Source organism: Eschrichtius robustus, chromosome 5 (assembly GCF_028021215.1).
Source record: "Eschrichtius robustus isolate mEscRob2 chromosome 5, mEscRob2.pri, whole genome shotgun sequence".
Classification (NCBI taxonomy): Eukaryota; Metazoa; Chordata; class Mammalia; order Artiodactyla; family Eschrichtiidae; genus Eschrichtius; species Eschrichtius robustus.
Window position 1 is genome coordinate 82862304 of NC_090828.1, and position 27990 is coordinate 82890293.

At 34.6% G+C, this 27990-nt stretch overlaps 1 protein-coding gene across 1 annotated transcript in view; it reads right to left on the reverse strand.

Annotated features, from left to right (window-relative positions):
* The window catches only part of ACVR2A (activin A receptor type 2A), an 83308-nt gene that overhangs the window by 2873 nt on the left and 52445 nt on the right, over positions 1–27990 (reverse strand). The window contains exons 3-9 of the mRNA XM_068545162.1: positions 26656–26765; positions 26304–26458; positions 10364–10507; positions 8306–8449; positions 7130–7275; positions 5274–5388; positions 2335–2473 (exon numbers count right to left, since the gene is read on the reverse strand). Of these exons, the coding sequence (XP_068401263.1) occupies positions 2335–2473; positions 5274–5388; positions 7130–7275; positions 8306–8449; positions 10364–10507; positions 26304–26458; positions 26656–26765 (953 nt within the window). The remainder of the gene's footprint in view (positions 1–2334; positions 2474–5273; positions 5389–7129; positions 7276–8305; positions 8450–10363; positions 10508–26303; positions 26459–26655; positions 26766–27990) is intronic.

Below are 27990 nucleotides of genomic sequence, written 5' to 3' on the forward strand. Positions count from 1 at the left end.
GCTCAAAAAAAAGTTCCATAATCTGCACAAGGGCATACAGCTGTTAAGTAATAGAGGTGGAATTTGAATCCACCTCAGTGACTCTAAAGTCTGTGCTTTCAATCACTAAACTGTCTCCCCTTGACAGAAATTGGTCACTAATGAGCAATTTCAGTGACCAGATGTGTCTGTATATAGACATAAACCTTGTACAAGTTCTCAAAACACACCAAATACTCCTGCATAGAATATAAGTTATCAACAGCTGATCAAGAAGGAGGCCATCTAACTCAACCCTGTCTAAATATAAGAATCCTTGATGGCTGGATAGTCAGTCTCTGCTGAAGCATTTCCAATCACTTAGAGTACTGACATTCTAAGGTGTCTTGTTTAACCCTTGCTACTCAAAGTGCGGTCCACAGGTCAGCAGCACTGGCACTGATGGGTAGCTTGTAAGAAATGTAAGTATCAGGCCCCACCTCAGACCTACTGAGTCAAAATCTGAATTTTAACAAGATTCCCAGGAGTTTGGTTTGCACATTAAAGTTTGAGAATCACTGAACTGAACCATCAACAATTAGCCATCAAAAAAATTGAAAAGCACTTACGTTAGCAGTGTTCATACTGTCCCCTCTGCTTCAATTTCTGACTTGAATCAGAAATGCCTGACTCCGCAATTGAGTATTTCATAGCACGTGCAAGGCATTTAAGAAATGTAAGCATCTATCCTATTCTTTTTCCATAAAAACTTCCCTGATAACCTCTCCTCCCCACAAACAAAGCAAGTCCTCACACCTCTAAACTCCCATAACACTCCCTTAACATTTCTCAGGTATTAACATTCATCCAAAAACATTTACCTATGTAGACAAGTCATACTTACCTTACTCTGGAGTTAATTGTCCAGGACACATTTTATCACCTTAACTAAACTGTATATTACTTGTGTATCCCCCATCACACTACATCCAATTGGCTTGCTTTGGAGAGTTCATATTAATGAAATTCTTAAGAAATATATTTTCCTGTAACATCTGCCATCTAACCTACTTGTGCCTCCATAAATGCACATGGTAAATGCATTTTTTCTTCCACTTTGAGCCAAAACACACTGAACAGCTTACTCTTCTACCTATAGACGTCTAAGCTAAAATTATATCCAAATTGCTTCAACCTTTCTTAGGTCCTGGATCCATTCCCATGCCAATTTTGGAAGAATGAATGGCTGTCCATTCCTGAGCACTTTCCACTAAATTCCCTTTAAAAGCAGAGTATCCCAAATCAAGTTTCATATACCAGAGGTAGTCTGTCCTACACTGAGAAACTATTACAGTACTCAGAAAATATTCTTATAAACATAGGTTAAGATGGTTATACCTTTTATAAATTAAAATTTAAAAAGATCAAACTAATTTACTTGGTTTGGGAGTTTAATAGTCAGGAAATTTGCCTTATATTCTCATATCCAAAAAAGTGTAGTATAATTGGAGAGAGTAGAGACCTTCTGAGGAGCACTAAAGACAATACCTACAACGCTATCATTCTGTCACACGAGGAATATAATATGCAGGTTTATAATGAGTCAGTCAATGTAAATATTTTTAGGACTTGAAAAGGACTTCAAGAACAAGAACTAGGAATCCCTTAGAACCAAGGTGATGTGCTAGGGAGTGTAACTTATGTTCACAATAATGTCTACATCAGATCAGACTTACAAAGCTTTAAGGAGGCAGAATCTAACTTGTGGTATAACACACGCTCAGTTCTGGGTCATGGAGGATAGAATGGTAACTCAATCCATCACGGGAGGGCTGAACAGACAGCCTGAGTATCCTGGGAGTCAAAATCCCCCGACTCTATATGCACCTCCTCTCACCCAAGAGTTGACTTTAACTCTTAGGTGTCTCAGGACCCTCGTGATCTAACCAAAGTAGCAGCCCTCTCCCTGAATCTGGATCAGAGTTTCAAATCTTGATTTCACCACTTATCACTCTGCAACTAAAACAGACAAGCTACTTAATTTCTAGTTAAAATTTGAGCGTCAAATTCCTCACAACTGAGGTGATAATTACCTCCAAAGTTGTTTTAGGAAATAAGCTAAAGGTATGTAAAGTGCCCAGCAAAACATCTGGCAATGGTAATGGATCAATACGTATCAGTACCTTTCCTCTCCCGCCCTCCCCATCCCCTGCCTCCTGAATTTTCTTTATGCTACCACCTCTTGGAGTCTATTTAAAAAAAATTGTACTTTAAAATATTACCTTAGAGAGTAATCAACCCTTTTCATACATGTGTAGTAGGTACAGGTATACATATATATGTATATGTCTTTTAAAAAAATATATGTTCCCTTACCATCTGCAGCAGTACAGCGAGAAGCCAGTTCCCACAGGACTAATCCCATGGCGTACATATCTATCCTCAAAAATGCATCCCTTTGGAAGTTTATAGCACCCTCTAATACCTCTGGAGCCATATACCTTCGGGTACCAACCTGAAAAAGATGTTGAAAGCAAGCAGCACTTACTAACTTTGTGAACTAACATTTTATGATTTTGTAAAGAGAATCAAAACCAAGTGTGCTCTAATATCAGGTAAGATAACTAAATTATGACTACCAGAATTTTATTCCATTTCAAGTAATACAACAGCCAAGACCCTGGAAACAGTGGATGCAACCATCAGTAGGGACTGCTTAAATAAGTAAGAGTACTATGCAGCTCTTAAAAAAAACATGAGGTAAATCTATAAGGACAAATATGGAAAGATTTCTAAAAATACTGTAAGATGAAAACAGCAAAGAACAAAGCAGTATATATACTAAGATCCCTTCTGGATACACTTAATAGATATATCAACAGACATTATGCTGGTCTAGGCTTCGACTTTTTCCCCCTTCTGGAAGTAATCACAAGAAACTGAACAATGGTTATTTGCAGAGAGGATGGAACAGAGAAAAAAGGCTGTATACTTTTCAACTGTACATTGTTTGAAATGTATCTTTTTAAAAAAAATACTCCTTTTGAGGATTTCTGTGTACAAAAAAAAAAAAAACACCTAATAAACAATACAAAACATAAAACGAATTAGCCAAGTAAAGGATGGATAAACTTTTTAAAGTTCTGTTTCCACAAAATCTATGTATTTGTTTCTTCATGAATTCTGTCTTAAATTCTTTATTGATATCTGTCCCTAACAATCTGGTATTTCTTAGTAATGTAAATATGGTTACTAAGCTAGCACAGCTAACTTTGGTTGGTGCTTGACAAGATTCATATATGAACACTTAAATAATTTCTGTGAGATAGGTGGTTAGATTAATCCACTTGAGTTTAATAGGTCTAGGGAGTGGCCCAGATACTGGTATTTCCAAAAGCTCCATTGTTAAGTGACTATCATCTATAGACTAGAAGTTGGGCAATTATCTGCAAATATACATATAAAGAGATGTTTAAGAAAAAATAAGGATAGATCACTAAGACCCTGAAGTTCAAAAACCCGAAGTTTTTAGTTCATTTAATAAGGAGAACACTTTAAAGAAAGGGTAAAAAGGGAGCTTTGCCTTTTTTGCTACTTTAAATAACTATTTTAATTGTACTGTAAGCAAGCTTTTCCCAAAAATTTACTTTTCTCCTGAAGATAAATGTATGCCTTCCAAAGTACTTCTTTTCTTACGAAATGATGACATCTTCCTTTTCAGTATAAAATGTCCTCTCTTTTATAAATTGATGATGATATTAGAGAAAAATGTTATTTTTTTTCCAGTGTTCTTTGCAATATATAAAATATGCAATAATAAGCATTTTGAAACTTTCTGGTCCATGAAATCTAAAGTCAAGGAATCAATCATGTATTATTCATTATTATTCATATATATGTATTCAATACATATATATATATATGTAATTATTATGTATTATTAGTTATTTTTACCCTCATCATGTAAGCCAATCATGAGGGCATTAAAAGATAATGAATGAAGGGAGATTCATCTGGTGCTTTGCCATGACCTAGAGGGGTGGGATAGGGAGGCTGCGAGGGAGGCTCAAGAGGGAGGGTATATGGGGACATAGGTATGCACATGGCTGATTCACTTTGGTGTACAACAGAAACTAACACAGTACAGTGAAGCAATTATACTCCAATAAGGATCTATTAAAAAAAAAAAAACTTGAAAAAAAAAAAGATATGAATGAATCCCCAAATTCTTTTCTTACAAAGGGGGGAGGTTTATAAGGTACCAAAGGATTAAACTCTTCCCAAAATTTAGTCTTAAGGTAATCAGACAATCAGCTCAGAAGCCTGGTCCTAGGCTTCCTGCACAATCTCCCATCTCAGTTACATTCTCCACAAAACTGCCTTCCTTCCCAAATACATGTGTTGTCAACTTTTCTAGAACTATGACTGCTGGCTAAATTCTTAAATCATTAGTCAATGTTGCCAAAATTTGTTGTGCTATGTTCTTGGAGGTCAGTAGGACACACTGGGCAAAAAGAAAGTTGAGAATCAGATGATCAAATAATTTGCCTGATTTGAAAGGTGAAGTAATGACTGTGCAAAATCATTTGGCTTTGTAAGGAAATATCACCTTTCAGGTCAAACTGGTTTGAAAACACCTTTCTTAGAGCCTCAGTTTCTGAGAATAAAACGTATGGATAATGTTCTTTTCCTCTTTGGCTTCCTTAAAGGCTCCCATTGCTGAGGTCTCCGTGCAGACCTTGGTTAGTAGAGTTAAACTCCTTGCTCAGGGCCTTACAAGTGCTCGGAACTCTGGAGAGAATTCAGAGAAAAGCTATAAAGTTGATTAAAGAGTTAAAGAAGCAACAGAGACCAAGAAGCAAGAAACTATCATTGCTGTCTGGAAAAACAGGCACTAGATCTTAGTGCATCATAACATGAAGAGTGACTGATTATTCCTCCATTCCTCCTAAGACAGTGAAAGAATCAACAAGTTAAAACTAGTGAGTTAGTATTAAGAACTCCCTAAAAGAATGAGGCCTATTAAAATGTGTTGGATTCTTTTTTGATTAGTTTTAAAAATAGAATCCTATGACATCTAAATTGTTTTATGAATTGCTTGATCTAAACCACCTGAGGTCCTAACAGTCCTTCATCACCATGTGAAAATATCTTCCTCAGCAAATTTAACATATTACTCTTAAGAGAGTCATTTTTATATTAGATACCAACTTAAGAACCAGCACAATAATTTTAGACCAACTGATCCCAGATGCCATCTAAGAAAATATGGGACAAGATTATTTTTTCTTACAGTTTACAGTTATCATCCTTACCTGTCCATGGGTATCACCTGCAGACTTGCCAGCCTCAAACTTTAACGCCAACCCAAAGTCAGCAATGCAAGCTGTCAGATTGTTTTTCAACAGCACATTTTTACTTTTGATGTCCCTTGCAAATAGAAAGATAAAGTATTCAAATTCAGTTTAAACAAGTTATCTTTTAAATTTTTTGACTGTAAGTAAGGAGAGACTATGTATGCTTTAAAAAAATAGTTATTTCAAAGTATGAAATACAGAAAAGGGGAGAGGGACGAAAAGTTTAAGTAAAGTCTCCAGATAGCTTGAAGCACAAGAGTACCTAGTCGACCTAGTCGTATCCATTACATGGACAATAAGAAGGAATTCTCTCCATAAAGCAGTTTTATAAAGAGCTGCCATTCCAAAAATACTGTCCAGCCTACATGTTACCTATGTCACTCCTAACTACCAATCATAAAATTGTTGTTTTTTAAGATAATAAGCATATTTCAGAGTTTATAGTTAGAAACTCTCATTGACACTGAAATTTAAAAACCAAAACGAAAGAATTTTCAGTAATAGCTGAATTAGAGCTTTTTGCCTATTGGCACAGGCCTACATTTTAAAACCGTCCCTTGTTTTAATGGTTCTTATTATATTCACCAACTTGGCTGTACAAAAGCATCTCTACAAACGTATAAGAGAAATTTTTCACCACAAACATACACTGCTCCAGCTGGATCCTGGTGTTCCAAAAAGCGTAACCATTTTAAGGCAATCAGATGTCTTCCTCTACACATTAGCCTCTTCTAGCTCATCCTAGGGTTTACTATACCCCCAGTAAGCTCAGTAAGCTTGTTTACCCCAGTAAACACACCGGTGCCATGAGCAATGGTAAATTTATGTGTGCAGACACAGAGACCAAGTGTGAGACAGAGGACGCACAGAGAGACAACCACAAATGCTACAAAAATCAGTTTTAGACTCAAATGATTTTTAGGGACCCTACTTACAATAACCTTTGGGGGTTCCAAAGGATTAGTTCCCTATAGGACTAGGTGAGGCGAGCAAAAATCCAGGAAGAGGCGGTTAGACTGTATGTAGGAAGGTGAGAAGGGAAGCTATTTCTGAGGTAGAAGTCATTTAAGGTTTTCAAAATCAGAATCTACATTAGAACTGGAATAAAAGTAATGCCTCCCAGCAACCTAAAACACCACCTGATGGCACTCAACTAAGTATTTGTTAAATGAATCAGGTAATTTAAAACATCCACCTTTAAACTGAATATAAGATGACAGATTGATCCCATGTTCAAGGAAGTTAAATACACAATGGCAAATTGAATCCCATGTTTAAGGGAATTAACGGTTTCCCTTTTAAGGATATGACAATTGTTGGGTCCAAGTACTATTTCTTCACTGAAAAATAAAATTTAGTAAGCCCAATTATTCAAATAATACCTCCTTCCACCTCAACTTAGGTAATGATCACATGGTCATTCAAAACACAAGCAAAAAAGATACTCAAAATCTCTCCTTAATTACATCCCCTTATACCTATTTATAATCATCTTTGAAGTAAATCATGTTTTGAGGTAAAACAAATTTCTCCTTTGAGACAAAGAAAATACACTTTCATTCTTAACTGTGTTTTCGGAAATGAGACAAATTGAAACATAAGTCAATAATTAACCTTTGATAATGATGTTAATGTATACATTATCCAAAATACTTCCTGGCCAATCTCAAAGCTAATTTGAAAAACAAGTGAAAATCAATGCCTCCTATAGCATGATTAGGTAACTAGGGGAAAAATAAATTTTGCCCAGGGGACTGAAAGTTTAAATAATAAATACTGAATTATTGGGTAAAATAATATAAATTTAGCTCTACCTGTGAGATATGGCGGGTTTGTGGCCATCTTTTAGGCCAGGTATATCCTCATGTAAATATGCCAATCCTCTAGCCATGGTTTCTGCAATATGACACAATTCATTCCAAGAGACCACATTAGCCTTAAGAAAGTCTGATAGTGAACCCTAAAGAAAGGGGGAAAAAAAACAACTTATGTTCTTGACAAAAGCCATATGTATATGGAGACTTTCCTTTTTACTTTTAAGAGGTCATGGAAGGCAACATAGCTTTCCTTTCAGTGAGTAATATCCAAAACGCAATCTTTCTGGAATGGTTCAATTTCACATTAATAAACATTTGAAAGGAATACCATTAATCTTTAAAGGTTTGCTACAAGCACAGTCGGTCAATTTCCCATTGAGAAGGCAAAATTTACAAAAAAAAAAAAAAAAAAAAAAAGATTATTGAAAATCTAAAGTTCTAGAAAATATTTTAGAAGTTAAAATATACTGACTATAGAGATGTTATAAATAGGACTAGGAGAACAAAAAATTAAAACATATGAACAACAACTAACCTAAACAATCTTCCTCTAGAGATTACTGCCAACCTTTTAGTGAAGAATTAAGGGAATTAAAACAGCCACTTTTTTCTGACAGTGATGAAACTGATTGCCAAGAACATCACAATTTCCTACTTCATTAATGTATACTTTCATACTAACTCTGAAAGCAGAAAAGTTGAGGAAAAATAGCAAGTGTGTTTTGGTGGTAATTATCCTACAAATTAGTGACTGATCAAAGATCAGATAAATTTCCTGACCCTAGTTTTGTCACTAAGTGCCATTGATTAAAGAATTTTGAGAAACAAAATTCAAGCTGAAAAAATGTCTCATGTAATAAAAGTGGACAGTAAATGGTAAATGAAAATTCCTAAGCATTGGCTATACTAAAATAATTATTTGTAAGAGAGGTAATTGCAGCACAAGAAATCAGGGACAAAAGACTGGTATTATTTAAGTAGAGGGTTAGATGAAAAAGTTGTCATCTTTGTTCTTCTATTAAATAAATCATTTTTAAAACAGGTTTTTATTTATAAATATTAACCAACTATAATAACACACTGTTCCCAGAAAAATAAGTGAGGGCTTTGTAGCCAACATTAGGAAGTAAGCCAACCCTGACTTCACTGAGTTAAAATGGAAAGTCGTTTTACCTTTTCATGAAATGCTGTGATTAGCCAAAGATCCACATCAACACTGGTGCCTCGTTTTTCTGCACCAATGAACTGTAATATGTTCTCATGCTTCATTCCAGGCAAACTATAGACTTCATATTCATTCTGCCATGACTGTTTGTCCTAGAGTTAAAAAGAATAGTAAGAATGCAAAGAACACAGGCAAATAAACCATATCTAAGAGATTACTCAAGTAAGTTCTAAGGCAATTTTTTTTAAAGGCTAAGTATTAAGAGATTCTTTGGTTTTGTTTTGTCCTGCTTTTTAATAAAAGAAAATTTTGACAACAGGTAACAGTTACATACCAAATGCCTGCCCTGCCCCATTCCTTCAAACATACTTTTTTGTGTTTATAATTTGTAAACATAGAAGTTGATCAGAAATACTGCACTTCTGAATCCTAACAATGGCAACACATTCCACATACAAGTTAGTACTACAGTGTAATTTTATCACGGTGTGAAATTACCTGTGTTACTATTAAGAATAATCTCTCTGAGAGATGAAATTCAGGGAGAATGACTTCATCTAAATAGAAAACAAATTTTTTCAAACACTAACAGCATGTCAAACCTTCTTAACAAAATGTTTAGAATACCCTGCAGAGTCAATAAGAGAGCAATGGGGTATAAATATGCAATACAATAATTTGAAACACCACAGATTCACTTGTGCCTGCAAGTGATCCATGCCTCTTACATGTCTACTTATAAAGGATTAGTTTCTTTTCACAATGGGAGAATAACGAAAGTGGGAGGCACCATAGCATAACAGTTAGGAACCCTCTGGATCCAAGCTATCGAAGAACCTTTGGCATGTGACATAATCATTCAGCTTCCTGATCAGCAAAACAAGGACTGTAGTGTGTGCCTCATAGGGCTGTTGTATCATACATATATTGTGTGTTATACTATATGTATGGTAATAATAACATAGTAGTGAGTACTCACATATGTAAAGTACCTCTATCTGACACAATAGAACCATTCAATAAAATGTTAGCTACTGTTGTTGTTGTTACTCTTATGTTAATAGCATCCAAATGCGCTTCTCTAATTTTTAAGCTTCCTCACATGAAATAAGAACCCTGATCTTCTTTGTGAATCTTGGCCCAAAAGACTTTTCTTTTGAGAACTAAACTACAGTTAACAGTATCTGCGTTGCTACCAACAAAAAAAAAGTAATAAACTTCTTCACAGACTCTAAGAAACAGGCTTTCAAGGAGGTAAGAGGGCAAAAATCTAGGTATATTAAGACAAAGAAATTGAATAATTTTGTTATAAGGAACATCTACTATACAGGTGCAGGGGTGAAGCCTGCATCAAAAAACCCAGCCAGGATCGCAATACCATGCACGGCATTAGCCACAGGTGTGTATAAGCAGAAGACAGGAACAAAGGAATTATCATAGATCTATACCACCAATGGAGCAAAACTAAAGAATATCTCAGAGGTGCATGAGACCAGGGTTTTATAAGGTTGGCCCCTTTTAATAGAAAAACAAGTCAACAGTAAACCAATTATTTGGAGTCTTGACTCAATGCCTCTGAAAATTCACCAAACAAAATCTGAAATGATTACAGCAATACTCAAAGTAGAACAAAAATGAATCAGTCTGGTAATATATCTCCAAACGACGATTCTAAAACAAAGCACACTATACTCTTTCACTATTCTGTTTGCTTTTTCTGATAATGTCAATGGGACATTAAAAGTTAACCACTCAGACAATGAATTATATTTTTAAATTAGAATCCTCATCTTCACTTTGCATTTCTGTAGAATTTTTACTGGCAAAAAATCTCCTGTATGCTTATGTATTGTAATTCCACCACTTTAAACAAACATGACTGTTGTACCATTCATTTCTCAGATGAGAAGGCGGACATAATAAGGGCTAACCACTTTCCCCGGTATCACAAAGAACCACCATGAAACATATGGCTTGTGTTTTCAGACTGTTTCTGAGTTACAATGACCTAGCCAGTTGCATCTTTTAAAAAATATATGCAGACTAGAAAACTGCAATAAACATACCTGTATTGGAAATATTTTCACAGCCACATATTCATTGAGTAACTGGGCTTTCCACACACAACCAAATCTTCCCCTTGCTTTCACTTCTAGTAACTGCAGTGGCTTCAAACCTAGTAATGGAGAAGGTGGGGGTGGTCCTGGATCCTACAGATAAACAATAATAATATTATCTAAAGAGCAGCACATAACACATCTCACTTCTAAATATCAGAAAAAAGTGAGTATACTGAGGAATCAACTGACAGAAACGGTAGACACGTACAAATGACATTAACTTCAATCTTGCCAAAACTGAATTCTCAAGCATTACTAATTATCTGTAGTGATCAAAAAGCAAGAAACTTGAATTAAGAGTTTTCATAATAACATTCCTATTGCTACACACACACACACACACACACACACACACACACACACATATATATATATATATATATATATATATATATATATATACACATATAGCAATCAGGAGAAAAGATCTAAAATCTTTTTGATCCAGTCTCACTAATTCTCCTAAGATTTTTCTGTGACCTTCAGGATATTACTAACGGTATTTTAATTTCATCCAGTTGATTATTCCTTATAGGGTAAGGATTTGAAAAGTGCCAGATACAGCAAATTATGGCTACGTCTCAAAGAAACCACTCCTCAAAATCCATTACTTTCCCCAGTGAGTGTTTAAATCTTTCTTCATGAATATCAGAAATACCCACAGCTGTTCTCAAACACATTACAAATAGGTATTTCAAATACAAAGCACATAAAAGGAGTATGTAAGTTAGTGTTGCTATAACCAAACTGCTCCATTCATTCTATTTTTTCCACCCAGTAACAATTTATCCCTTTGCTTATAATTACTTCCCAGAATTGATCTGAGATAATATTAGTATTCTGGGACTCATGGGCAAAGAAAGTACAAATAACAATTCAGAAAATAAGTGGTCATCATATTAGATGATAAGGTATGGTAAATGAAAGAGAAGTATACTGCTATAGTTAATTTTTTAAATGGAGCAACTATAATATATAAATAGGAGTACAGCATCACCAGGGAATCCTCCTATACAAAGTAGAGTGGCTACCCTTCGCTAAAAACATTGTATTAGTTAAATATCTGCAGCTAAAGCAAGAGGTAGAAAGCCTTTTGGAAAGCTTCCAGAGGAAAGCAGTAACATGTTTGAAGGCCTGTGTAATGAGTATTGTTAGGAAGAACTAAAATTTCTGTGGCAACAGCAACAGACTTTATGACACTGGGTGGCACCTAAGACACTTGGAGATTGTATGTCACCCCTTTATCAATGCATGTCTCTCTGCCTTTACTCTCCTTCCTTAAAACAAACAAACAAACAAACAAAAAAAACCCCTCCTCTTCTAATGCCTCAGGACAGTTAGTGCTCCCTTTAGGCATTATTCAGACCCTGGACGCCACTCAAGATTTTTTAAAAGTTGTCATCTACATTAGAAAGACCCTCAGCAATAGAAACATTGCAAAGTATTAAAGAGAAAAAATAATGTAATTTCTTCTTCTAAAGTAGACAATCTTTCTAAAATGGTTTGAGAATTCCTATTTTAAAACAGTATGATAAACCAGAAGACTTCCTGTGACCCATTTTAACATCAGATTATTTATTTTTTAAACGTCTGCAAAAGTTGCTTTTCCTTCACACATTCAAAACATGAAAGGTTAGTAGAGCTAAAGATTATTTTAGTTTAACAGAGTGACAAGTTAAGAAAGTCAGATGTACATCTTACAGAAGTATGGCCTCTCAAATTATGAGTCTCAGTGGGAGGGGACACAAGACACTCTGGAGAAGTTTTACCAGAACTGAACACCCCCCTCTCTCATTCCTTGACTGATCATATGTATCTGCAATAAGAGACCCCACTGATCGGAGTATATGACTTATGTGAATGTGGAGACAGGAGGGAACAAGTTGAAACCCTCTTCTAGAGGCAAAGGAAACCAGTCAGAGCTCTAAGTTCAAGAATTATTGGGGGGCTTCCCTGGTGGCGCAGTGGTTGAGAATCTGCCTGCCAATGCAGGGGACACGGGTTCAAGCCCTGGTTTGGGAAGATCCCACATGCCACGGAGCAACTAGGCCCGTGAGCCACAACTACTGAGCCTGCGCGTCTGGAGCCTGTGCTCCGCAACAAGAGAGGCCGCGATAGTGAGAGGCCCGTGCACCGCGATGAAGAGTGGCCCCCGCTTGCCACAGCTGGAGAAAGCCCTCGCACAGAAACGAAGACCCAACACAGCCAAAAATAAATAAATAAATAAAACTAAATATTCACCTACAAGTTTAAAAAAAAAAAAAGAATTATTGGATAACTGCATAAAAGAATAATTATGCTAACTAAACAAAGTTCAATTTGAAAAACTTTAAACAACTATAAGGTTAAAGTCAATGATTCCCCCTCCTTTAGAGATAAGTTAGAAAAGTTGAGTTTTCAAAGCAGGGATGACAAAAATTAAAGTATGCAGATAAGGGTAAAAAGCTGAAGAGGGAAAATAACCAGGTAAAGAGTAATATAGCACTATATGTAAACACTAAAATTTTTAATAACTTTTATAAATTGACTGATAATGTCTCTCTAGATAACATACACATTATCCATTCTCTATTCTCAAGAGTACCAACCATATGGATATGATTCAGTCTATAAAATAGGATTTAGATGACTTAATGCACATCTCAAATTAAGAATATGTCGGCAGTTCAAAATAAGACTTTACTCTGTATGACAGACTCTAGGTCCATCCACCTCACTACAAATAACTCAATTTTGTTTATATTCCATTGTATATATGTGCTACATCTTCTTTATCCATTCATCTGTCGATGGACACTTAGGTTGCTTCCATGTCCTGGCTACTGTAGCTGATTCATGTTGTCATAAAGCAGAAACTAACCCACCATTGTAAAGCAATTATACTCCAATAAAGATGTTAAAAAAATAAATAAAAGAATATCCAAAATAAGACTTCAATATAATATTAATCTTAATTTTAGGAAACAAAAATTTCCAATGCCTATGTTTAGAATAAAAAAAAAAAAAAAATCACTGAATGTTTTCCAAATGCACAGATAAACTTAAAAGTTCCCGTAAGTTTCCAAGACTCTGTTTACAAAGTTTCTAAGCTACCGTTATTTCAGTAAGAAATCTTAGATCACTCTAATGAAATTACCATTACAGTCAGCATTATATATTAACAGCCTGAAAATATGCTTTGTCAAAATTACTTATAAGTAAAAAGCTTAAATTTAGGAGAACACAGGCCAATTTTCAAAGGGTGAGAAAAAGATCTACAAAGGCACACTCCTACAAAATGTCAAAACTTAGAAATGATAATTCTACAATTCTTAGAAAGGTTAGGTTCAAAAATGAGAACTCTGTAACAGATTATAACTCTATAAAATCTATACTACCAGTCAATATATCTTTTTGCTTTTCTAATAAAATATTATTGGACTATTCTTCTAATTCACATACTTTTCAGTTCTTACACTTAAGAGCTTACATTTAAAGGAAGTTTTAACCACTTCCCTCATATCTAGCTTTTACTTATCCTATAATCTAAGAATATTAGAAATTATTTTCTGTTTATTAGCAGCATTATACTAATTTACCCAAAAAAACCTCATACTTGATTCTAGGAATAAAGATTTATACCCCTAAAATATATGCGAACCTGGGGAGACAAATTCAGACTTAAACTTCATAATGACAACAACATTCTGATATTATCCATAAAACATGGCTTTGCCCTGCTACAGAGAAAAACCACTTTTGGAGGGGTAACTATAAGGACTACAGAGTTCCTGAAAACTTTCCCTAAGTTCCAGTTCTCTTGCAGTACCCATGCTATTTTGCACAGTTAAAAAGATATTCATTAGAACATGGTTCTGATTACACCTCTTCTTTACCCATTTGTATGTGAAAATTATGGCATCAGAAGACATCATGTTGAGAAGCGACAAAGGACGATAGCTGGAGAAAGTGCCCCCCACCCCAGCACCACTACACAGTATCATTACTGTAACCAATAGTGGATAAAAGATTACAGGTGAAGAGCTGTAAAGCAGTCTGTGATCATTTTACTTATTCTGAGTTCTCCATATGAAAGGTTAATTCTAATCTAAATAAAGCCTTAAACTTCCAGACAGCAAAAGATCAAGTTATACTTCTCTAGCCAGTCCATTTGCTAAAGATGCCAAAGATGAAAGAAACTACCTGAAAATATAGATTTCACATTAAAAGATAATGGATTTGACCAGAAAGTCAGCATCTGTTAAAAATGAGCACATGCTGATATTTAAGGTAATGACATACTATAAAAATTAAGCAATACAAGGTTTGTAAGGCTAAAAATCTAGCCATTAGGTGTTAACTTCTAGCCAACTAAAACAGTTGTCTCTACATTTCACCTTAGATAAGTATAAACACTGGTAACAATTCTTTAAAACCAAAAACTACTACTATGACAAGCCAATCATGTTTTTAATACTAGAAGTGGAAAAAAAAAAACTACAACATAAATTTATAAACTATAGAGGATGCACAATAAAGCAACAACAACAACAAAAAATCTAAGAACAAAATGTTTAGTATGCATCCACAAAAAGTGCCACAACCATAAAACAAACATCAATGCATCTTACCTCTATCATTATATGAAAGGCGTGCTTGTGAAGAAAAAACACAGGCAAAAGAAATTACGATTTATATCCAGAATGAAATGAAAAATGACACATCAGTTACAAAAGTGAAGGAAGGAGAATAATGATTTAGCTTTTTAAAAGCTGGCAATGATCCAATGTATCATATTTTTAAAATGAGAACAGAGAACACTTTCCTTATAAACAGAGGAAAGTAATATATTCTTTTTTAAATCTTGGACATTACCTATCAGATAAGAGGTATTATTATATAGATGACTCTAGCATGACCCCAAGTTACCTGATCCAATGGACTTCAAGCCAGCAAAGAAACTAAACCAAGTCTTAAATAATTGTTACTTATTTTTCTAAGAAGTTCTAAGGCCTAACTATAAGAGTTTTTTTTAAAAAAAGCAATTTAGCTGAGAAGCTATGCGTTGGAATTGGACTCTGGACACCAGAGGGCAGTACTGCCTTTAACAAAAACTGTAGGAGCAGCACAAGAAATTTTTATATAGCTAGAGTTAAGTTTCTCAGACAGTTGTCCTAAGAATCTAGCATCTCCAACTTCCTGAACTGCTTCATTCCCCTCTCATGGAAGACGGAAGAATCCTTGCAGTGAGACAAAAAAACATTTCTGGTGCCTATGTGAGTGTGTGCTACATAAATAATACACTAGGGAAAGAAAATAAGATGGGAGAAGAGTAAGATCAGAACTGAGCAGAACACAGTGATAGACCAGGCCTACTGTTAACTACTTCCCCAGCTACATCCAGAGTGAAGAGGTCAAGCAGTGGTGGCCCTGGAAGGAAGTATCCATGCATATTTTTCAGGCTCAGGACACTCAGATACTGATAAAGAACAAGATTTTCATTTTCCTAGTCATCCCACAACAGGTAAGGGCCCTAATTTAAAATCAAGAGAAATATTGTCACCAGTGTAAAGAAAGACTTTGAATTCCTCCAAACACGTGACTATATTTCCCAGTTTCCAATATTTCTACAGAGAACAAATAGCACTGACGAAAAAGATTTGACAACTTGTTTATATGTACCAGTTGCTTAACTAGTTTTTCTTGCTTCTTGATTTTCTCCTGTGATAATGATTCAGGATTATTTAATAATTCATCTAAAAGGCTTAGCTAATCTCACTATCAAAACATTTTATCAGTACTACAAAGTAAAATTCATCCCTTGAAAGAATACATGTCAAATGAGTAACTAGACTGTAGCTTCCAAGGCTTAAACACCTCTGTTTTTGTTTTCACACCAGTGCTTTCAGAGACAAAGATGCCACTGTAGTAACACTGTGCAAGTAGGTGCTGTCCATGCATCTTACCAAAAAAGTGCACCTTTGCTCAATATACCTCTCAATAAGTGAGTATTAGAATAAGCTACAGAACGATCCAAACTAAACAAGACACACCAAGAACAGGCCTCAATGCATAAACTATGTTACAAAATAAGAGGCAAAACAGAATCCAAAAAAATAAATTCACCGAAATACACAAATAGATAAAGAGTAACCAAACAAAATAATCTGGATTCACAACTTGGAAAATGAAACTTGAATATCATGCACTGTGACTGGAGATAACAGTGAAAACCAAATCAGCACATTAATGTCAAGTAATTAGGTTGCTGGATGAGAAAGAGACTTGCTGCTTATTCCTTAAGGGGAAAAGAAATTAACTATTGACAAACATCAGAAAGGAATGAATAATACTTCTCTATTCATTCAACAAATCTTTACTGAGCACCTAGTTTGTGCCAGGCACTGGCTACCCAGGCTCTCATGACACTTACTATAGTGTGGGGAAGAAAGACTAATCAAAGAATCATACTAATGAATGCATAATTATAAAATAAGAGCAATAAAAAGCAATTTAGTTACCTTGAGCACCTGTAAAGAGAAACCTAACTTATACTGGGCAAGGTAAATAAGAGAAGACCTCCTGAGGAGAGGATCCTTGAGAAATGAAATAAGTACTAGAGGGAGGCAGATTAGGTGGAAAAAAACGGTATTGGGACACATCCTAGATTTCTGACTTGTGCAACCAAATGGTTACTGGTTCCATTTACTGAGAACCAGGTCTGAGAGAGAAGATCATTACCCTTGTATTGTTAAGTGCTTGGAGACATCTAAGTGGAGATATTAAGAAAGCAGTTAGATACACAGAACTAGAATACAAAGAAATCTTTCTAGAAATATGGATTTTTACATGCTATAAATATATGTGAAATATACTATAAATTTTCTCTTACTATTTAAACCATTCCAAGATTTATATTTATACATAATTTTGTTAATAACTCACTCAACAACCTCTTTGGATGATCAAGAAGAATTAAGTACCCGCTCAACAAAGTATTTGAAAACTGACAAATTCTGAATTTGTTTCCTCTTAATCATATAATTATCTTACATTCTAAGACATTTTACAATTGCAAATTTTAAAAAAGACTACTTACTGCCAAGCAGACAGAAATAGAATATGTAAAGAAATAATATAGTATGTGTATCAGGACAAATGCTTCTGAGCTAAGGAAAGCAAGACATTATACGTTAACACAGATTTAATAATACTGATACTGTCAAATGCACAGCCATGATTCTATCCAATTAGATCTTCAAAATTCCTCTATGATACATCAACTCCTACTTCTCACATCTTAGCTCCTTCCAAAAGCAAAGCACGAAGGCAGACCAAGGTGGATGAGTGAGGATTCTGCATACGTTCCCTGAGAAGTGACTAGCCCCTCAGGGCGGCCAGCACTGGAGCTGCAAGCCTGAAGGAGACGCGGCAGGCGCGCCTATTCTGTTGGCTGCTGCTCAGGAGCGTCAGGTTTATTCCTGGGCACAGAAGAGATTTTATTTTTATTTAGCATTTGTGTTCTGCAAGTGGAAAAAAGGAAAAGGACCGTGCTATACATTAATAAATTGTGATGTGATAAAATGGTTATGTTTCTCTGCAAGGCTATATATAGTCACTATAAAAACTATTTTAAATGTAAATTATGTACTCTGATCCCTCCCTGTATCCTACTTTAGTTTTTTATGGACCCAACCTAATAATTTACTGAAATGAGCTATTCAATTAAAATTACTTCAATGGATAATAATAATCCTTGGACATAAATGTCCAAGGCTTTGCCACTCAGCAGACTGACTCTAGGCCAAGTCACTTCACCTATATACATCATGGGGTATTGAAAGATTACACTGAGTTAATATGTATAAAGTGCTCTGTACAGTGCTTGACAGAGTACTCAAAATGAAATTTTTTATTATTTGAAATTAATTTCAAAGTATTGACACATATATATGCCAATATTTTGAAATTATTTTCAAGTAAAATAATTTCAATAAATCAATTTTAATATTGAAATCAATGGTTTCAACAAAAAATTCTTCCTTTGGAGTACAATTTCATTGTACATTGGCAATTAACAGCTAAAACTTATTGAGCACTTAAAATTAGCCCAGCACCCCAGATGTGGCTCTTCTCCCAATCACTACAGAACTGGAATCAAACATTTCTCCTCCTTTCCTCCATCTTTGCCCAAAATTATTGAAGCAATTCCCTTCTTACTCTTTTTACCCTTCCTCTCCAAGCTGCAAAGTCAAACAACCAATCAACCAACCTATTTTTAGTGCACCTACATGTTAACTCTGGGCTCCAGAAGGGCCAGCAGAGACTGTCCCTGAGCCACTTAACATTATACATCAAGCACAGCACCTGGCACACAGTAGGCGCTCAAGCAACAGGTGAATAGTTAAGCAAAAATAAAACAAACCAACCAACATGAACACCTCCCCAGCCTATCTGATGCAAGCAGCTTTCACTAACAAATGGACTTCTTCATTTTTATTACCTCAGATTAAAAAAAAAAGTTTGACAGCAATGAAGTAGCTAGGAATGATGGAACAGATCGAGGATGAGGTCCAGGAAATAAAAAACAGAGAGAAAAGCAAGCTCACTTCTTCCTATCTACCATCTCCTTGCCACACAAGAAAAAGGAGATATTATGCACTCTGGTCTATATGCATCAGTCCCATTCGTAAATTGGCAAACAAGGTGGGGCCCTTCACAGGCCAAAGAAAAACTGATTTCAAGATTTTAAAATTTAATATGTCATTTTTAGAAATAAGGTCCTTTGATTAATTTTAATGTGCAGCTTTAACTTGTTTTAAGCTTTTGGTACAGCTTTTTTTTTCCCCCTTTCGCTCCTTCTCCCCTTCTTTTTTGCTTTTGGACACAGAATTTCAGCCAACCTCCAAGTGGGCCTGTCTATACATTTGTAAGAGAAACAACTTATATACACCTAACTAGAGTAAAACTTTGTCAAGCTGCATGTCTATGGATAATTTATGATACTTCTCCCTACAATTAGTTTAGAAGTATATATAGAAGTAAGTTGTGGGACCTCCCTGGTGGCACAGTGGTTAAGAATCCACCTGCCAATGCAGGGGACATGGGTTCAATCCCTGGTCCAGGAAGATCCCACATGCCACGGAGCAACTAAGCCCGTGTGCCACAACTACTGAGCCTGCACTCTAGAGCCCGCGAGCCACAACTACTGGAGCCTATGTGCTCTAAGGCCTGTGTACCACAACTACTGAGCCCATGTGCTGAACTACTGAAGCCCGTGCAACTAGAGCCCATGCTCTAGGCAAGAGAAGCCACTGCAATGAGAAGCCCGCGCAATGCAGCAAAGAGTAGCCCCGCTTGCTGCAACTAGAGAAAGCCCACGTGAAGCAATGGAGACCCAACACAGCCAAAAATAAATTTAAAACAAAAATTTTTTTAAATAAGTTGTAATTTAGGTTATCAATACAAAAATAATGACACAAAGAGACATTTGTAGTAGCCCTGTTTCTTAGGCATATATGGAAAAAAAAAAAAAAGGTGCTCAAGAGTTAGGCAGTAGAATTATATACCACCACATTAAATATCTTAAAATAATACAATTAAAAACTACGTGTGAAGTGTAGGTTCTAGCTCTTAGCAGAAACCTAACACAAACTCTAAGCTAATAAAACATCAAATTTTGGTATCTTATGAGCATACATTAAAGCACCACTAAATTTCACTTAAAAATACATCATACAATCAGAATGAGATAGATTAAAAGTACTAAGCTGAAAAGCTGTCCTCAATATACTGTTAAAAGAAAGCAACTGTAGAATAACATTTCATAGTTTATAAAAAAGAAAATACATATATACTCAAATGAGATTAGAAAAAGATGTCAAAAGATACACACCAACCCGTTAAAACTGGTTATTTCAGGAAACTGATAAAGGAAAAAGAGGAAGAACAAATGATTCTCTCCTTTTCTTGGACATACTTCTTTCTGTATAATTTGTCTTGCTATAACAAGCAAGCATTTGTAGTTAATTTTTAAATGGAAGAGAAAGTGAAAGAGAGAGATGTGTTCTTAAACTCCAGCCATTTAGCAATCAACCTATTTCAAGATGTGCTTCTACAGATGTAATATTTATTTTGTAAGTATAACTTAATACTAACATATTAAATATTCAATAAAACTCAGTAAACTTCTCCCTGCATCTTCTCCAAATAAGGAAGCAGCACACTCTCCTAAACTGACTTGGCTGAATAATGTTATGCTACCCCTTTAGTATCTTATTAATTTTAAATGGGTACATATATAAACTCATGTTCAACAGGAAAATACTACAAAGCATTGTCACAGATGGCTTGGTTTCTCAGTGGATAGTAATCTGACATACTGTGAAACGACAACCTATTATTACTTTAATATTAAGGTCAACAGCATTGTTTTGTATGCACAGCTCAGTATTCCAAATATCTGAAAGCCTTTAGTCAGACCAAAATCTAGATAAAATGTCATGAAAATGTTATGTCAGGACTGAAGAGATTGATGTCATTTAAAAAGTATTAATGCTGCAATACTTTAGTGCTATTATATAGCCTTCAAAAATTAACAAGAAGCTAACTTCATACCTTGTTAAAGGTAGGTAATTTCTAGCCCCTAAACTGCATTTTCTTATCAAGTGATATTTTTTATCAGCACAAATATAGATTTTATAAGAAGGAAACTTAAGCTTACATATGGTTATGAAAGCAATGCAAACAGTTTCACTGAAACCACATTAACTCTAACCACAATAAGACTTCTTAACAGAGTCAATGCATCAATTCCCTCATATTTGTGACTCACTGGTACTAGAAAAACCAGTTTGCATTCAATTCACTTACTGGAGATTGTAAGAGCATCCACCTACATACAGAAAGACAGTTTCAGGATAGGCAAAAGAAAAGGTGACCCAGGTAATGCAAATTAAAAGGATGCTTCACACCTGTGATTACAGAAAGAATTGAATAATGGCATTCTCTTATAAAAGCCTGAAAAACTTCAACTTATTTTATCCCCAAGAAATAAAGTCCTAAAGCACATAAAATGTTTATTAAACAATTCCTGGGTATACTGCATTATCACTTGGTATAACACTAAATGAAACAAAGTCAGTTCAGCAATTCATCACTTACAGAATGGTTATTACATGCAAACACTGCATGAGATACAGTAGTGAGTACAATACATATCTTGCCTTTAAGGAGCTTATAATAAAGTGTGGTAATGGAACATGCTCACAAATGGCCAGAACCTTTCTCAACCTAAGTTATTTCATCTGAATCACAAAAGAGAGAAACTGACTTGAGCACTATTTTCTCAATTCTTTCAAGGATGGCACGTAACTAATACCATTCTAGATATATATGATGGATGGCTTAGGGTGTAATGGAAGAAAAGAATCAAAAGGCAGACAAAGTATGGAAGACGACATGTCATGTTCCAAACTTTGTATTCTTGCTGTTGGATCACTCAGAGCCCTCAAATATTTTTAAGCACGGAAGTAACATAATCAGACGTGCAAAATGTTACTGTATAGCAATAGTATAGATAGAGAGAGAGAACTGGAAACAAGAAGACCAGCTATGAGACTACAGAAATAATCTCAGCCTCCAGCATAATAACGTCCTGAAAACCACAGGATCAGAAAGGATGAAAAGGTACTGGAGTTCATAAATAACAGGGCTAAGAATAGGAGAAGTTACTGTCTCCAAGGCTTTCATCCAGGATGAGGGGAAGACAGTGATAACATGAAAAAACGTTAGAAACATAGTAGTTACAGGTTATAAAGAAAGAAGAAAGGTTTATTTCTTAAAAAAAAAAAAAAAAGCACAATTACTTTTTTCTATGTCTTTAACTATGATAGATCTATTTTAGAATATTTTTTATTTTAAAATAAATTAGAACCGTAATTAAAGACCAGATTTTAAAGCATGTATATCCCTGTATCACTTCTTCAAAATACTAACCAAACCAGAAGAAACTTTAAACAACTTGATGTCTTAGAAATAAAGAATCCTACCATTTAACTGCCAGAACCAGCTTATTAAGAGATGTATGTAGATATGTCTTAGTCTTCCAGAATACCCCGTAAGACTGAATTTTACCCACAAAGAGAATAAATAAAAGACTGAGATCAGACCAATGAATGAGCACAGTATATGTAACGTTAGCTTGTTCTGCTGAGAATCACTGTAAATTCTCTTCAAATATAGTTCTTATTGTAGGAATGATCCAACAATAAGCTATCACCAGCCTTTAGCCAACACTTTTAAGAAAAAGTTTCCCTAAGAAAAGAGAATGACAAATTTTATGTCATTGTCTAAAAGTGAAGAAATTAGAAGGAAGATTGTTGCAGAAATGCACAACAAGAATGTAAGATCTTTTCCTAACTGGTCTTGAAATTAAACTTTGAATATGGGGACATGAATATGGGGTGAAATGCAGAAGACACCTTAAGACTTCAAATGTGTAGTATGTTTCCCTTATCTACTTCTCCTGTCCCTCAAAAAAGTCTTGAATAGCTAGGGCATTGGCACTATCAACTCAGAAGCACAAGAATCTTTACGTGCAACCCAATCAATGTTCATAAACCCTATTCTAAAATGTGTGCTAAAAAAATTTTAATGGAAAACAGATGACTTGTTTATTTCCCCTTCTGTCCCCTGTGAGACAATGTGATCATGTTATTGCTCACTTTAGTAGTCAAACTACTCAACATCCCAAAATAGGAAAATAAATTCCCTCTTAGAATGATTTTGAAATGGCAGGGATGTTTACCGAATTATCTGAAACAGCAAAAGCATCTGCTTTCTGAAAAAAGAGAGGCAGAACAGCATAAGCAGTAAGAGCAAAGCTTTAGTGTCAGAGTCCTTGGTTCAGATTCCAGCCCTGATACTTGTGAGCTTTGCTCTGTCTCAATTTCTTTATCTATAAAATGGGGATTATAACACTACATAAACAACCCTGTGAGGTAAAATCAGATCAGTCCTTTCCACACCTGGCTGGTCACCAGAATTGCCTGGAAAACTTACTAGAATCATAATATCCCAGGCCCCATTCCATACTTTCAGGGGCGTGGTCCAGGAATTTGTATTTCTTAACAAATTCCAAAGATGATCCTTACATACTGGTCACAACTTGGAAATCATGGGGAAATTTTTATGTATTTTTTGTGTATTTTATATATATATATTAATACATCTATGTAACTTACCAGTACTCCAGCACACTGTAAATGTTCAATTAATGCTTGATACAATTAACAATCATTTTTTTGAAGCAGAAATAAAACTGAGCATTTTGTAACAAGATGGCCACTAAGTAATCTTGCAGAAGTAGTCTGCATAAAGCTCTCACCAAAAATGAGACTTATAGCATGACTCTATACCATTTGAAACAGTGAAAGATGAACATGTATGAAGTTCCACGTTGATGACAATGCTCCTTTTCCACAACACAGTTTATGACAGAAGGAAAGCATAAAGTCAGGCATGTCTTAAATTTTTCATAACAAAGCCTGACCATTCCAGGTCATTCCATCACAAAACCTTTTTAAGTTCATTCCTTATTTTTCAGTAATTCATACAATTCTTGCAAATTCACCAGAGAACAACACAAACCCTAAATAAATGTGTACAATAACATTAACCATTGCAACAAATATCCAAAACCCACAGAGATGGATACTCATTGAGCATTCCTAGTTCTTATTTATGAATAATAATCCATCTTTCCTTTCTAAAAATCCAAACCCTTGAATTAATTAGCATTTCTAAATAAAGTGGCCTCAAATATATGATATCCAGCCCTTTAAATAAAAATGTCCAACCACACTTTTTTACCAATATTTTATATAAATCAATGTTATCTATAGGATTACATTATTATTTTTAAAGTTCTATTAAGAAATTTAACAAATTTGTTTTTAAATGTAGTTTCCAGTTTGTTTCTATCATATCACAAATCCAGGGTAAATTTAGACACTACTATATTACTAAATACTCTTTCTTTTTTTTTTCTTTTCTTTTTTGTGTTAAATTCACAACAATTTAATCACTAATTAGAGACAATATAAGAAAACAAAACAAAAAAAAGTAGATCTCTATGAAGCAAACTGACTACTTTGCAAAATCATGTACAGGAAATAATCATTTTTGAAAATAGAATTATATAAGCCCAAGGTGGCATTGTTATTTATGTCATTACAATCTGCACAAATACATTTAAAATAGTCTTTGTACAAATATTTTGTTGTACTCACCATCAAAGTAAGTAAAATGGAGCTTCCTAAAACCCCCTATCAATATATTTTATGTGTCAAATTTAATTTGCATTTGTCCATAACTCTCCTTTTGAATCAGCATCACAGACTTCTGAATTGATATGATTACATTCAAACTGGAGGTTTAGAAGGAAGTTAGCTCCCACATTTATTTCTGCTGGTGATCCTAATAAAGGCAACTGCTCTTACGTTACTGAAAGAGACAGCTTCACAAATCAATGCATGTCACCAACAGTAAATACTCATTCTTTTAAATGTAGATGTTAAATAAAAAATAGTTACCACCAACAGAAAGTAAAGTGTATTCTATGGACATTTTGGAGTAAACTACATATATTTATCAGGCACTAAATTTTTAAAATTTTAAAGTACTTTTAAAAGTGATTTTTAACAAATCTACAAGTTATCTACTAATGTTAAAAGTTAAAATATTTCAGCTGTACAAAATAGTGTGTTTACCTAATTTACTAAATGAGGAGTTTTACCTTTGGGCTTATTTCTCCATATACACATCTTACAAAGATTACAGGGATCAATGATCTAATGCCAACAGATTGCTTCAAGCACTGAGAAAGGAATATGTTATGTAAATAAAGCTTAAAGTGAAGAAGTTGTTTTGGTCATTAAATTATAAGACTTTACCATTTTCTTCTACCAAGTTTTAACCATTAATCCTAGTGGTATTAGAGAAACAAAGTTAAACCAAGAGATCCAGAAGGCTGAGGTAATCTGATCTTAAGAGTCAAAAGAAACACAAACGTGAGTTTAAAGACATCTCAAGCAATTAAACCAAAAGTTATCACCTTTCCTCTGCCTGTAGAATGTTAACTACTTATATTAAAAGTCCTTGTAAAGCACTGAATCAGCTCCAACTGTCCACATGATAGTGAGGAAAACTTCATGAATTTATTCTGACTACCTACCCACCACACCTATATTTTCAGATATATTCGGTGTCGAGGGAGGGAGAATCAAGGGCATTAAAAAAGTTTTCAGACTTCAGGACACGTTTAATATGCTGCAAATAAAAATATATATACTTGGAACTACAAACAACACATGATGAGAACTGTTGCCCCTCTTCCCTACAACAACAATTTTATAGATATATCTATCCTCTTGATGCCTTTGTGAAACTTCTCTATCCCACATTCTTGGTTACCTTACTGGGTCCCTCACCATGGTTAAAAGGATTTTTTGGCAAGTAGTTTTGAAAAAGACACAACAACTTAGGAATGGAGGAGAAAATATAAGGGAAAGAAAGGGCTATGATATCACTTCTCCATCATCAACTACTTCTCAAGAAAGACAGCAGAGTATATCCCACGTTTTAAAGTACTATATAATGACAGTAAAACTCTCCAAAGAAGAACTGGAATGGGAATACTATTTATTCTACTCCACTTCAACCCTTAAGATTAGGACACAGCAAATTAATAAGTTTGCAAAATTAGCTATAGTTCCCATGACAATAAATATTCAAAAATTAACTCCAAAGGAAAATGATTTGTAACAATCTACTGTGGTTTCACCACAGTAATATTTCTTTAAAATGTAAAATCTAAAACAACACAAAGTACAAGACAATAACTTACTTGAGTTGGAACAAGCACAGGAGGGTAAGCCATCTTATGATGCCTGTACACCCAAAATGCACAAATGACAATCCCCGCAATTAGCATAAGTGGCACCAAAGAATAGAGCAAGATGTTGTAATAGGGTGGCTTTGGTGTAACTGGATTCGAAGTAGCTGTGGAAAAGAGGAGGAAGAAAACCACTCAGATTTGGTCGACAAAATTTCACAATAAATATTTATTATAGTGTCAAATTTTAGGAGAAAAAATAAAGAGTAGGAGAAGATGGGAGTAAATTATTCCATCAACACAAATATGCTTTGTTTTCAATCTACTAGTTGAACAGACATATGCATTTTCCCTGTGAACTTACGCTGTGTGACTTCCATCTCCGGAAAATAAGAAAACCTTTCATTACACATGTTGCCCTCACAGCAACAAAAATATACTTCAGGGCTATCTTTTTTTTCTATACAATCAGTCCTATAAACAAAAAGAGGAGAAATAATTAAAATCAACATTATTACTCTGAATCTACAATAGGTGTTTTTCTAAAGTTCTCAGAGATAAAATAATGAATAAGTCATTTATAGTCAACTTTGAGATTTTTATTAATATTCAATAATCAATTCTTAAAAGACAAAAATGTTCCTTGAATCCTATTATTAAATCTCATCAGAAAAATAAATCAAGAGCTGATTTTGTAACAATCACATTGGCTCCTTGAAACCACTTCTTTAATTTGGTTTTTAATGATCAATCTAAGGCAACCATCTTTTTCATTGTTTGTTTAATTAGTAGAAAAGCTTGAAGAGGAACATAAAGCCAATGAAGAAATTTGGTTTAGGAGTGCTTTTACTTACAGGAAATATAGCTTTCCCATTTTATGAATACAATAACTCAACACTATATATAAAAAACTGTATGTGTGTGTACACATATAAATACATACCTATACGCCTATGTATACATATAAATACACAGGCACAAAATAATTCCTGTTCATATCTCGTGGCAGAACATATTTCAACATCAGAGACCTAAACCAGGCTTGGGAATTAAGCCATTTTTGCAGAAGATTTAAATTCCCTGAACACAATGAACAGGGTTAAGGATAAGCAACAAGAGCAATATGTAACAACAAACATACAGGCCCTAGTAACTCAAAAACTGACTGGAGGTGGGTTGATTTAGGGGGTAGGGGGAAGGCAGCCTTCTATATAGGACCTGAGTTACTGAAAAGATAGGGGTTTAGCATCTAGATTAAATCCTAATCAACCACTAAAAAAATAGCTATACCTAGTTTTTAAAATCAGATATTTAAATACTGCTAATAACATCAGGTAGATTTAAAGACACATTACAAATCAACTGTGAACTTTTATAATGGCTGTTAGAAAATAACAAGGTTGAATTTAACTCTAAAGTGAAAAGCTCAAGAAATTTCAGGGAGAAGGCAATTTTAATAAAATCAAACTTTGAAATAAAATCTATACCAATGTCTATTTAGTAGAAAGTAAAGGACAAATGAAAGCTAAATTTCTAACAATTTATAAAGAGAAAGTTACAAATTTAAAATTTAATATTTAGAATCATGAATCAAATCATAGGTTAACGTGATTAAATACCTAGCCTAGTTAACTGAAGTAAATTATCAATACTTTTCACCATTCAATTTCATTCTTTTTACCACTGTCTTTTCCTCCAC